Source organism: Rana temporaria, chromosome 3 (assembly GCF_905171775.1).
Source record: "Rana temporaria chromosome 3, aRanTem1.1, whole genome shotgun sequence".
Lineage (NCBI taxonomy): Eukaryota > Metazoa > Chordata > Amphibia > Anura > Ranidae > Rana > Rana temporaria.
In genome coordinates this window covers 133,643,740-133,657,622 of record NC_053491.1, presented here as the reverse complement: position 1 = coordinate 133,657,622, position 13,883 = coordinate 133,643,740, and the positions used below count along the sequence as shown (strand labels likewise).

General features: G+C 42.1%; 1 protein-coding gene across 8 annotated transcripts in view; it reads right to left on the bottom strand.

The window, feature by feature from the left end:
* The window catches only part of CACNA2D1 (calcium voltage-gated channel auxiliary subunit alpha2delta 1), an 856,738-nt gene that overhangs the window by 665,703 nt on the left and 177,152 nt on the right, over positions 1–13,883 (bottom strand). For all 8 annotated transcript variants that reach the window (XM_040343442.1, XM_040343444.1, XM_040343443.1 and 5 more), the window contains exon 2: positions 11,380–11,461. In XM_040343442.1, coding sequence (XP_040199376.1) covers positions 11,380–11,461 — 82 coding nt within the window. The remainder of the gene's footprint in view (positions 1–11,379; positions 11,462–13,883) is intronic.

Genomic DNA, 13,883 nt, shown 5'->3' with positions numbered 1-13,883 from the left:
TATTTAGGGGGAACTGCACGTCATTTTATTTTTTAAATTTACGGCGGGGTTCCCCTTAATATCCATACCAGACCTAAAGGGTCTGGTTATTGAATTTGCGGGGACCTCCGCGCATTTTTTTTTTCTAAAAGTCTGTGTCCCATTGACTACAATGGGGTTCGGAGTTCGGGTTTGGGTTCCCGAACCCAAACTTTTTTTTTAAAGTTCGGGTTCGGACCCGAACCCGAACATCCAGGTGTCCTCTCAACTCTAGTTTTAAGCTTTCTGGGGCTAATAAAGTTTATTGAGGTTAAAAATACTACAAAATGATGGTCTTTCATATTGACTAAGGATGAGCTGATTAGTGTAAGAGAAGTTCCAAGGTCTATCTGAGGTGGAGTGAGTTTTTATACATCTGGAGAAGAGCCGTAGAGAGCTATAGCCCGAATAAAAGGGCAAGGCACTGCATGACCTATTATAATTGATAGGTTTCATATGTATATATATATATATATATATATATATATATATATAGTAAGGGGTTAGCTCGGTAGCGGGGTGTGTGACCCCCTGGATGGGTTCACTACACACTGAATTTATACAGACAGGCAGTCGAAGACGGTTGAAAACAAAGATTTTGGTTTATTCTTCCATCTTGCTGGAAACAAGTGCAAGCATCCAAACAGCATAAACAAAATCAAACATAAAATAAACCCTGGCCACGTGGGGCGTCTATCTTCACCACACAGGAACCTGTCTATGGAGTCTGTACAGCCTAGTGCTGGGCAGACACTATTGGTCATACAGCAGAAAAACAATAGTCTTTTGATTTTTTATCACACAGAAAAATCAATCCTCTCCTCACCTCCTCAGAAGACTTTCAGTACACTGCTCCTCCTTACTCACAAAGCAGCATGATGCAGAAAATCAGTGGTAATCATCTGGACTACTTATAGAGGCCTTAATTGCCTCATTCTGAACAGCTGAAGTTCCAACGGCCTTTAGCCTTTCCTGGCTACATTTGCAGCCAACGCCTAATAACAATTGGCGTATTGTCTAAACAAGGCAGAAATGTTGTGGGTGTTGTCTGTGACAACACCCACAGATTTACCTGACTTCCTGTCACAATATATATATACAGTAACTTATATATGGAGGTAAGCAGGTGGTGCATTTGGTGATGGCTTTCAATGAGGTGTCATTTGATTAAATAAAAGCACAGGATTGTTTGCACTTTGAGCACTTAATAATTGTATACATGTTACACAATAGTGATTATATTCTGGGACTGAATAAAAATATAAATACATTTTAACCACAAGAATATAAGTTTGAAGGATATTAGTAGCATGTATTTATGATTTTATTGAATAGCACAATCTTTTATGTATTTGTTGTGCTGCATTTTATGGTATAGTTCAGGGTCACGCAGAGTCCCCATCCTCAAGGCATCAAGACTAAAATCAACTTCAGCATATCAAATACATCAGTCTATATTAGTTTATGTGATTAACATTTAATATTTTTTTACTGTTCTGGTAGAAAATGTGTAAAAGTGGGAATGAATGTTGTTTTATTAAAAAAAGAATTGATGTTTCATTAAAAAAAAAGTTTTGACAAAGTATTTACAGCTGATGTGGAACTTCTGTGAGATTCTAATAGACAGTCCATCCCTTCTGGAAAAAAAAATGTAGATTGCCCCTCTGGGCATGGATAAACACATGAATGAACATCAAAGCTGGATGGCTTTAAATAAAAGTACTTTACAGCATTAGATATATTCAGAAATCATAAGGAACAAGTATGATATTAGAAGTGCCCCCTGTTCTGGGCAATACAATGGAGCCACACAGCCACATCAGAAGTGTTATAATTTCCTTAGTTTGGGCATATGTTGTACATAAATAAAGCCATTACCTAAAATGTCCCTTTTCTTATTTTTTAAACAATGTTTACTGAGTCTACATAGACATAAGTGTGCATGCCCTAAAATGTTCTGTAACACTCACATTTGTGGTAGGGAAACATCCTAAACAAATTAGACTCTGTCACAATGGTGAATGAAGTCAACGCACATGTGAGCAGGTGACAATGGATCCCCCAGGGTACAGAGTTTAAGGGCCAGCTGGTGTTCTGCCAGGGACTCAGAGGTTCGGACTTAGCTGTGTGCCAACACTAGTTCATGATCCCTAGATTTATATAACGCTAATGTTTAAAGACTGACCAGCACTAGAAGAGTGTAGGGGTGTTCAAATTGCAGCAGTTTTGACAGGAACGCTGCAGAGATGGACTAAAGACTGCAGAGCTAATGGAAGCAGGCTGGGATATATAACAGAAGCATGCAGAAGAGAACATTGGATCAGACCATGCAGCAAGATGGCGGCTCCTGGCGTGGAAGCATACTTGATGAACATCGGATGATACTAGGCAGCAGGACCTCACTGTAGTGAATTCTGAATGATCTTGGAAGTGCATCAAACTGTTTTTCAAAGTATTCTGCATTTACCCATTAACCACTTGAAACCAAATCACGTACCTGGTACATCATTTGATTTTAAGTGGTTATTACCTTGTAATAGAAATAAAAGTGATCAACAAATAATAATTTAAAGCAAAAGTGTAAAAAAAATATAAGAATAAAATTAATTAACAATTTAATAAAACAAAATGAAAGTGCCTATGGATTGTAAAATTTACGTTGTTTGTCACTGTTAGGCATGCATGCGCAATTTTAAAGTGTAGCATGTTTGGTATCTATTTACTCAGTTTGACATCATCTTTTATATTTTACAAAAAAAGTTGTGCGTTTTATTGCATTAAAATTTAAAAAAAGTGTATTGTTTTCCAAAAAAATTGTGTTTTACATACATATACACACACACACACACATATATATATATATATATAGCCAGATTCAGTAAGACTTACGACGGCGTATCAGTAGATACGCCTTTGTAAGTCCGAATCTGCGCCGTTGTATCTTTAAGCGTATTCTCAAACTGAGATACGCTTAAATGTTGCTAAGATACGACCGGCGTAAGTCTCCTATGCCGTCGTATCTTAGCTGCATATTTACGCTGGCCGCTAGGGGCGTGTACGTGGATTAACGCCTAGAATAAGCAAATAAGCAAGATACACCTATTCACGAACGTACTTGCGCCCGATACGCTGTTTACGTAGGGCTATATTCTGGCGTAAAGATAAACCACCAAAAAGATGGCGCAGCCCATGCAAGGTATAGACGACGGAACAGCCGTCGTGTTTTACGTTGTTTGCGTAAGCGTACGTGAATGGGGCTGGGCGTAGGTGACGTTCACGTCGAAAGCATTGAGTATTTCCGATGTGATTCTGAGCATGCGCGCGCATGCACCGTGCAAACGGCACTCATTTACATGGGGTCACGGCTACTTTACATGCAGCACGCCCCCTACCTGCCTAATTTGAATTAGGCGGGGTTGCGCTACGCCGACGTAACTTTGTGAATACAGTACTTGCCTCACTATGTTACGTTGGCGTAGTGCAAATGGGATGCGCTACGCCGAACTAAAGATGCGCCCGTCTTACTGAATCTGGCTAATAATGTTTGGGGGTTCTAAGTAATTTTCTAGCAGAAAATACTGATTTTTACTAAACAACAAATGTCAGAAATAGGCTGGGTCCTTAAGTGATTAAAACAAGTTTACACAGGAAGTACAGTGTTGTCTGTAGATTGCTTTAAGAAAGGCCTGGATTCTTTCCTAAATGTACATAAAATAACTGAGTACTAAGATTTGTAGGTAAAGTTGATCCAGGGTAAATCCGATTGCCTCTCGGGGGATCAGGAAGGAATTTTTTCCCCTGCTGTAGCAAATTGGATCATGCTCTGCTGGGGTTTTTTGCCTTCCTCTGGATCAACTGTGGGTATGGAGTTGGGTGTATGGGATTGTATTGTGTTTTTTATTTTGTTTGTTTATTTTTTTGAGGTTGAACTGGATGGACTTGTGTCTTTTTTCAACCTGACTAACTATGTAACTATGTATGTCTGTAAGCTGATGAATACAGTATCCATTTTTGTTTTGTAATGAATTAATAAACTAGATTAAATAAAATTTTGGATTTCTGGATAATTCTGCATATAATTACACTCTAAGGGCCAGATTCACGTACAGCGGCGTATATTTAGTTGGTGTAACTTAGTGAGGCAAGTACTGTATTCACAAAGCACTTGCTCCCTAAGTTACGTCGACATAGCGCAAATGGGCCGGTGTAACACTGCCTAATTCAAAGTAGGCATGTAGTGGGCGGGCTACATTTAAATGAACCGTGACACCATGTAAATGAGGGCCGTTCGTACGGCGCATGCGCGCGCATGCTCAGAATCACTTCGCAAATACTCCCTACGTAACGACGTTGGCTCAATGCTTTCGACGTGAACATAACCTATTCACGTACGCTTACGCAAACGACGTAAAATACGACGGCTGTTCCGTCGTCTATACCTTGCATGGGCTGCGCCATCTTTTTGGTGGTTTATCTTTACGCCGGCGTATGTCTTACGTAAACAGCGTATCTTACTGCGACGGGCGTACGTACGTTTGTGAATTGGCGTATCTTGCTCATTTACATATTCAACGTGTAAATCCACGTACACGCCCCTAGCGGCCAGCGTAAATATGCACATAAGATACGACGGCGTAGGAGACTTACGTCGGTCGTATCTTGGCCAAATTTAAGCGTATCTGGTTTCCAGAATACGCTTAAATATACGACGGCGCTCATTCGGACTTACGACGGCGTATCTACTGATACGCCGTCGTACGTCTACCTGAATCCGGCTATAAATGTTTTATTGAAGATAACACCACTGTGTATAATCTACTGTACAACATACTGTTGTGAACTAACTAGCAGAAAAATCTTCATTGACAAGAGAACAGACAGGCAGGCAGTAACAATGGGCCAGATTCACAGATATCTGCGGCGACGTAACGTATGCCCTTTACGTTACACCGCCGCAAGTTTTCAGCGCAAGTGCCTGATTCACCAAGCACTTGCGTGTAAACTTACGGCGTTGTAACGTAAAGCCGTCTGGCGCAAGCCCGCCTAATTCAAATGGGGCGTGTACCATTTAAATTAGGCGCGTTCCCGCGCCGAACGTTCTGTGCATGCTCCGTGTGAAAATTTCCAGACGTGCTTTGCGCGAAATTACGGCGCCCCAACGTATTTTTTGAACGGCGACGTGCGTTACGTCGTTTCGTATTCCCGGACGTCTTACGCAAAAAAATTTTTTAAATTTGACGCGGGAACGACGGCCATACTTTAACATGGCTGTTCTAAATGTAAGCCATGAAAAAGCAGGCCTAAGTTTGCGACGGGAAAAAACGACTAGCGACGACGTAAGAGATTGCGACGAACGCGCGTATCTTCGTGGATCGCCGTAATCAGATAATTTGCATACCCGACGCTGGAAAACGACGCAAACTCCACCCAGCGGCCGCCGCTTGTCGTACGCCTGTCGGATCTTAGCCAAAAGCCTTTTTTGTAAATTACAAATAAAGATATGACGCGGCAAATTTGAAAATACGCCGGTCTATCAGTAGATACTCCGGCGTATTTCCTCTGTGAATCTGGCCCAATAACTTTAGAGAAAGGATTGTAAGATTCAGTGAGGAAATGATAGAGAGAGAAGGGTGAGGAATGCCAGTTGGCTATAACAAGATGAAAAAAAACAGACAGAGATGGCCCAGTATATAATTTCATTGAATAAGATGAGCAATGAGAAATGACGTGGGCTAGAATGAGAAAATTAGATCATAAGCTTTTGGCTGACATTACCCATTAATATGCTTGGAAGCAACAAAGCTATTGTTTGTTGAAGACTATTGCCAAAGTGATCAATACAGCTTTAAGCAATCCATTTTCATTACATTTATGAAGATTTTCTTCCCGAGGATATAATTACTAGAACTCAAACCCTTACTGAGATGTTTTAACTCGGAGGAAATACACAGGATCCCTATTAACACTATCCTCCGAGCGTAGCTAGTCCTTGCTGCTGCCAGGCCAAAGTAAAACCGGGAGTAATTAGTATACATCACAGTGTGGCTCAGAACCGTGTGGGCTTCAAGTACACTGTCTTGGGAAGTCCTTTCATGCGATACTTCCAACGCTGTAAAGGTCAACATACTGCAAGCTAGACTGCTGTTAGCTTTCATTCCTGGTTTTGATTCCACGCATATCTATTTCTCAAAAACACACAAAAGATTTGTTGCCTCACACTTCTGTAAAACATACAGGGGGTGATAAAATATTAACTTTAGTTTAGTTGACTTTATAAAGATAAAATAAAAATGAATTGGTAGACTTTTCTTTTTTAAATCAAAGAATTTAAAAAAACACTAATAAGCCCAAATAGGTAACTTACTATATAAAAGTCGTGTTTTTCAGAGTAAAACAAATATTAAAAGGGTCATAGCTCTTCTGATTTTTTTTACTGCTTATAGTGTGATTATAGATGTGTTAAAGAAGGTGAATGGGGGTGGAATGTTGCTCTTTATCTTTATAGTTTATCATAGGTGTTCTGCCAATAAGGCTTTTATTCCCTATAGTGCAGTGGTCTCCAAACTGCGGCCCAAGGGCCGGATGTGACCTGTTGCTTGCCTTTATTCGGCCCTTTGGGGCACTATCCCTCCCACTGATATGAGACACTATTCTGCCATCTGACACCAACAATGGAGCACCATTTCTCCCACTGACAGAACTAATAGAGCACTATTCCTCCCTATGATACCAGCAATGGGGCACTATTCCTCCCCCTAATACCAGATGTTTACTAACAATGATGCCAGGAAAATTTCCACTCCCGCTGGCCAAAGTCCAGCCCTCCGAGAGTCTGAAGCACAATAAACCGGCCCTTTGTTTAGAATGTTTGGAGACCACTGGGGTAAATTCCTAGGATGACTATGATCACACTATCATAGTCATCCTAGGAATTTACCCCAGTGGATTTTGTTTTTTTCCCCATAGCTGTGCCCAGCTGCTTCTGGCAGATGCCCAGGGGGAAAAAAAAACAAACACTGCCCAAATCACTCCCTGGGTTAACCTTGCTTCTTTGTGAGCTAAGGACTTCTGCAGGTGGAAGAAGGATGGAGAGCAGTAAACTCGTACCCAATGATCTCTTGCAAACTACATGGACTTGAAAGGGCCCTTCTCTAAGGACTTTTACAGCTGTCAAATCCCAGTAGTACCTGATAAACAGGAGATTACTGAAGAGATTTTGTGTCCCCAATCTGCACTGGCTGGAGGTAAAGAAGTATCAGGAGTCTAACAGACCCTTGGTATCTCCATAAACAGCACCTGTCACTATGATGACATAAAGGATTGTTACCAATGAAGTTGAGAGAAAAAAATAAAACAATATAATTAAAAAAAGCAAGTTGGAGATCTAATCTCATATGGATATACACACATCGCAAGAACAATACACACAACTACACCATTTGCTTTCTATCATTATTACAAACTAATGCAGGAAGATATGTTGCTATGCAGAGTTTACAATATGAACACCATAATCCCCATAATCATGCCAGTCACGGTTAGTCCCAGCTTTATTTCCATTCAATCAGCACTGCAGGCAACAGACTGCAGCACTGATTAGTGTATTCTGACAAATGTGTGGATAGAAAATCGGATCAGTTTTTTCATTCAATCTGCATGTTGTACAAAAAAAACTAACACAACTATGGCCAGCCTTAGACTTGTGACACATCTGCTGTTTAATACTATTGGTGTTGTATCAACCTATTAGAATTTGTCTTGCCCTTTGCTAGTTACAGATTAGTTTTGTTTCAACCAGTTGCACACCATTGCTAATAAAAACGGGTAGATTAACTAAAAGTGAGAAAATCTGGTGCAGTCAAAGCCTAATTGAACAAGCTGAAGTTAGAAGCTGATCCGCTACCATGCACAGCTGCACCAGATTTTGCACTCTTCAGTAAATCAACCCACACAAATGTTTATCATCAGCCCCTTTTTCCAATAAATGTTTATTGAATTTTATAAAGCAAAGTGGACATTGATACATCAAATCTTCAAGATACATATTTGGACACAACACCGCATTGTTGCATTTACAGGATCATTAACAACATGGAATCTAGTGTTCACCATTGTCCTGGGCAGACTGAGGCCCCGTACACACGACCAGTTTCCTCGGCAGAATTCAGCTTCCGACCGAGTTTCTGGCTGAATTCTGCCGAGAAACCCGGCCGTGTGTACACTTTCGGCCGAGGAAGCCGACGAGGACCTCGGCGAGGAAATAGAGAACATGTTCTCTATTTCCTCGTTGTTCTATGGGAGAACTCGGCCCGCCGAGGTCCTCGGCGGCTCCAGGACTGAACTGGCCGAGGAACTCGATGTGTTTGGCACGTCGAGTTCCTCGGCCGTGTGTACGGGGCCTTAGATGTAATAATCCCACATAGCGGATTCATGAGACACATCCAGGCTGACTGTAAGATTCTAACCTCGCTTTCAGGTAATCAGAAGTAGCGTAGTCTATCCAGAGAAGCCAGAGGATCTTAAATTTATCAAAGGTATCATTGTCTAAGGCGATCATCTCCTCCATGCGCATGATATCATTGACCAAGGAGACCCATACAGTCAGAGGTGGAGTGGTGGTGGTTTTCCAAAACAAGGATACGAGTTGTCTTGCGGCTGATAGAAAGAAACGCAGCAGGGAGCTGCTTTGAGACGCTATCGACCCGGGGAACATTGACAATAGGGCTATTTCCGGGGCAGGTGATAATGTTCGATCATATTATAGACTATTATATATGGCAAAAACCTGCGACCAAAGGGGTTGGACCACAGCGCAGTCCCACCATATATGCAAGTAGCTTCCCTTCGCCGAGCCACATCTCCAGCATAAGGGAGACACAGACGGAAAAATGTTATGAAGAGTTTTAGGGTCCCTGTACCATCCAGAGAGGAGTTTAAAAAAAAAATCCTGAGAATAGCAGGAAATAGAAGATTTGTGTGTAAAGTGGAATGATTTTTGCCAATCCACTAAAGAGAGATCCCTGTCCAGCTCTGTGGACCACCTCCTAGTGTAAGGGGGGAGTTGATCGTGTAGCAATGCATGTTGTAGTGAGTACATAGAGAGCAGATGCCTAGGCATTTCTGAGAGAGAACACAGCTGCTCAAATCCCGTTAGAGGTCTATGAATTTGGGAAGAAGAAAACAAGTCAGAGCAGAAGGAGGATATACGGAGTGCCGTGAGCCAATTTCCTGAGGAGCCCGGTAGAACGGGGGTAGCAAGAGGGGGATCTACAAAGGAACTCGCTACAGGCCAGGTTGACCGTGAATATGTGCCTACCATATTGGACCCCATTCCCTGAGGCAGAGAAGGGTGGTCAAACAACGAAGTAAGGGGCGAGGGGTCTGTGGATAGAAGAGGCAGTAGACCCTTTTTATACCAGAGAATTAAGGCAGCGAGTGTTAGGGGTGATGACGAGGAAAGCAAGTTTAATTGCCGTCCATAGCCCCATAAAAAGGCCCGCAGATCATCGGGGGACAGATCTTTTTCCACCGAGGTGGATGCTTTAGGGAAGGGGCAAGGGAACCATTCCAGGACCCTAGATAGCAATGCCGCCCTATGGTATAATTCGAAATCCGGGAGACCCAGCCCTCCCCATGTTTTAGGATAAGTGAGCAAAGTGTAGCGAATACGTGATAGGCCCTGGTTCCATATAAATCGAATGGACATGGAGCGCAGGAAAGTGCAGAAGTGTTTAGGGACAGAGATGGGTATCGTTTGAAACAAATACAACAATTTAGGCAGGGTGTCCATTTTCAGAGAGTTAATGCGACTGAATCAGGGAAACGAGGAGGGGCGCCAGGCATCTAATTCCTTTCTAATTCGGGCTAGCATAGGCAGGTAATTAAGGGCATACAAATCCGACAAATTAGAGGGGATCATTATCCCCAGGTAGGATATACCTTTGGCTCCCCATTGGAAGGGAAAATTAGCCTTAACCCTGGCGAGGGTAGAGGGCGGTAAGGAAATGTTGAGGGCCTCTGTCTTAGACATGTTCAACTTAAAGTTGCTAAACTCACCAAACCTATGGAATTCATGCATCAATGAGGGTAGGGACGTGTGCGGTTGCTGTATATAGACCAGAAGGTCATCCGCGTAAAGGAAGAGTTTGTGGATAGCGGAGGGTGTCTGAATCCCCACAATGGAGGAATTCTGCCTAATGGCCCTAGCTAAGTGTTCTATCACCAGTACAAAAAGTAGGGGCGATAGAGGGCAACCCTGGCGGGTACTGTTGGATATATGGAACGGAGATGATGAGGAGCCATTAACCAGAACAGAGGCCGAGGGTCGGGAGTATAGCGCCATAACCTTGGACACAAAGGCGGGACCAAGGCCAATCTGTTCAAGAGAAAGACGCAAGAACTGCCAATTGACCCGGTCAAACGCCTTCTCCGCGTCAAACGAAAGAAGGCACGCTTTAAGATTATTTTGCTGGATGTTGGATTGGTTCTTTAAATTATTAAGTGATTGACTTATTATGGTGCTACAATAATCAATTACCAATGTTGCATCTGGATGATGTATAGATATCCAAGCATCTTCACCCCAAAAAACAAGTATTTGCATCTTGTGCCAGCTCCATCCCTATTCCACAATAAGATAATATTTTTTTTCAAAGTGCTTTTGACTTTGTTGTGCTCCTTTCTCACCTAGGTGAGAATGAGGTTGTACTCGATTTTATGCATTTGTGGATGTGCTGAAGGGCTCTGCCTAACCTTCAGGAAGAGAATACTCATCTGCTTCAATAGCATTGTTCCCTAATGAGTGAGGTGTTGCTCTTTTGCTGTTCGCTCACTGGAAAGGAGTGAAGTCATGAGACCATATGAGTAATCTTAGTTTTCCTGTTGCTGGCAATAATATTACTAGAAAAGTTGCAGCCTCAGCATACACACAGGAGTCTTAAAAAAAAAGTTTCTCAACCAAAGGTATAATACAGGGGAGTTGAAATTCCTTCCTTGAGTTCACAAGCCAAGTGCTGCTCCCATGGTTGCAACTCCTAAAAACTGTAAATAACAAAATAGATTTAGATTTATTGTATTTCTCAACAAACTTGGGGTGTTCTTTAAAAAGACCACTGCAAACTGCCGATTTACTATCCAGATTGTATGAGCTGGGCCTAAAAAGGCTTGCTGTTATTCAAGGTGTTCACACATATCTTCCACATCTCCCGCTCAGTGCATGCACCCAGTGCTTATGGCGATACAGAATGACTGACATGATAAAAACAACATAAAACCAACATTGATCTTGCACAGTTTTGCATATTGTATATTACATGCAGTATATTGAAATTGCTGCACTGGAAGGCAACGCTGTTTACTTACCTCTGCAAGCTGATCCACACCACTTGCTGTTCTTGCCAGTGTTACAAGATCATTTTGCATCTTTTCAACCCATTGCTTAATCCTATGAAAAACAAAAAACAAACAATAAGCTACATTACAATTAAAGTACAAATATAAAAATGCAGATATTTTAGAACAGTAGTCCTCAAACTGTGGCCTGTGGGATGGATACAGCCTTTGCTTGCATTTAACTGGCCATTTGGGCACTAATTCTCTGTCTATCACCAATGGTGGGGCACAATTCCTTCCACTGACACCATTAATCAGGGACTATTCCTCCTACTGACTCCAAGAATTGAGCACAATTCCTCTAAATAACATCATTAAAAGGGAACTATTCATTACACTGACAATTATAATGGGAACACTATTCATCTTATTGACAACAGTAGTAATTTTATTGCTCTCTCTTAATTGCCTAAAAAAAAACTAGGTTGGCAGCATTTAAAGAATGTTGTTGAATTTTGTGCCCTTCTGTAAAAAAAACATTTTTCAGAGACCAGCACTGCTAAAGGTTTCTATGTTAGGCTGGGTTCACACTACGGTTTTCCCGTCCGTCAGCCGCATACGATTTATATGAAAAACCGTATGCGGCTGAAACGGACGGGAACGTATGGAACCGCACATATGTGCGTTTTCCATTGACGTTAATGTTAAAGAAAAACGTATGCGTTTGCCATACTGTTTTAAAAACGGCCGCAAAACCGTGGTTGAACACGGTTTTGCGTACGTTTAAAAAACGTTTTTCCAGCAAATCGTACGCACCCGGAGTGCATACGATTTGCAATGCATTGTCTATCTATACGTTTTCCCGTCCGGGCCCGTACGTTTTCAATACTGAAATCGTATGCGGCTGACGGACGGGAAAACCGTAGTGTGAACCCAGCCTTACAGACCCATTTCAAATAACAAATATTTACTAAGAACTCCTTGTGGGCATCTAAATGACTATGGGCCAGATTCACAGGCAAATACGTTGCGCAGCGGCGGCGTAACGTATCCCATTTACGTTACGCCGCCGCAGGTTTACAGCGTAAGTGCCTGATTCACAAAGCACTTGCCTGTAAACTTGTGGCGGTGTAACGTAAATCCGCTCGGCGCTTGCCCGCCTAATTCAAATGGGGCGGGCACCATTTAAATTAGGCGCGTTCCCGCGCCGAACGTACTGCGCATGCTCCATCTGTCAAATTACCCGACGTGCATTGCGCTAAATGACGTCGCAAGGACGTCATTGGTTTCGACGTTAACGTAAATGGCGTCCAGCGCGATTCACGGACGACTTACGCAAACGACGTGAAATTTAAAATTTTGACGCGGGAACGACGGCTAAACTTAACATTGCTTAGACCACCTAGTGGGCATGTTTAGTTTTACGCGACGCATCTCTACGGAAACAACGTAAATTTAGATCGACGGGCAAAGCGGACGTTCGTGAATCGGCGTAACTAGTCATTTGCATATTCTACGCTGACTGCAATTAAATCGCCACCTAGCGGTCGGCCTAGAATTGCAGCCTAAGATCCGACGGTGTAACACAGTTCCACCTGTCGGATCTTAGGGCTATCTATGCGTAACTGATTCTATGAATCAGTCGCATAGATACGACAATCGTATTCATAAAAAAAAATCTATTCTTTTTTCGATCCGTACTAGTGAACTAAACTACAAAATTATGAGGATTTAACCAAAGTAGGTACTTTTGGGATTGACGATTGCATGCCAACTGTTTTTGGTGCAGGAGCCAGATGGTTATGGTGATCAGGTGATCAGATGGCAGGCATTATAATTCACAAGGGCAAGGTAAGTATGGATTTGAAGGGGTTACATTGGGCATTATGGTTAATGCTGAATTTAAAGCCTCGTACACACGATAGGTTAACCAGAGGACAACGGTCTGAAGGACCGTTGTCATAGGTTAACCAATGAAGCTGACTGATGGTCCGTCACACCTACACACTATAGGTTAAATAACCGATCGTGTCAGAATGTGGTGACGTAAAACACAACGACGTGCTGAAAAAGTTCAATGCTTCCAAGCATGCGTCGACTTGATTCTGAGCATGCATGGATTTTTAACCGATGGTTGTGCCTACTAACGATTGGTTTTGACCTATCGGTTACCAATCTGTAGGTTAATTTTAAAACAAGTTGGCTTTTTTTTCCCGAAGGTTAAATAACCTATGGGGCCCACACACGATGGGTTTTGACCGATGAAATTGGTCCTTCAGACCGTTGTCCTCTGGTTAACCTATCGTGTGTATGAGGCCTAAGGTTAAAGGGTTATTTTGTAGGGTTGGGTTATTTTAAACCAGTGCTTTGCCTATGCAGGGCAAAGAAATATATTCCCTTTAATGACAGCAATGTGCATCTCTTTTTGTACTCGACATGCTACATTCTGCATTTTGACACTTTACTATTCAATGTCTGTACATTATCATATGAAAAGGTTTTTTTTTCCCATTGTCCAATATATGGTAGTTATC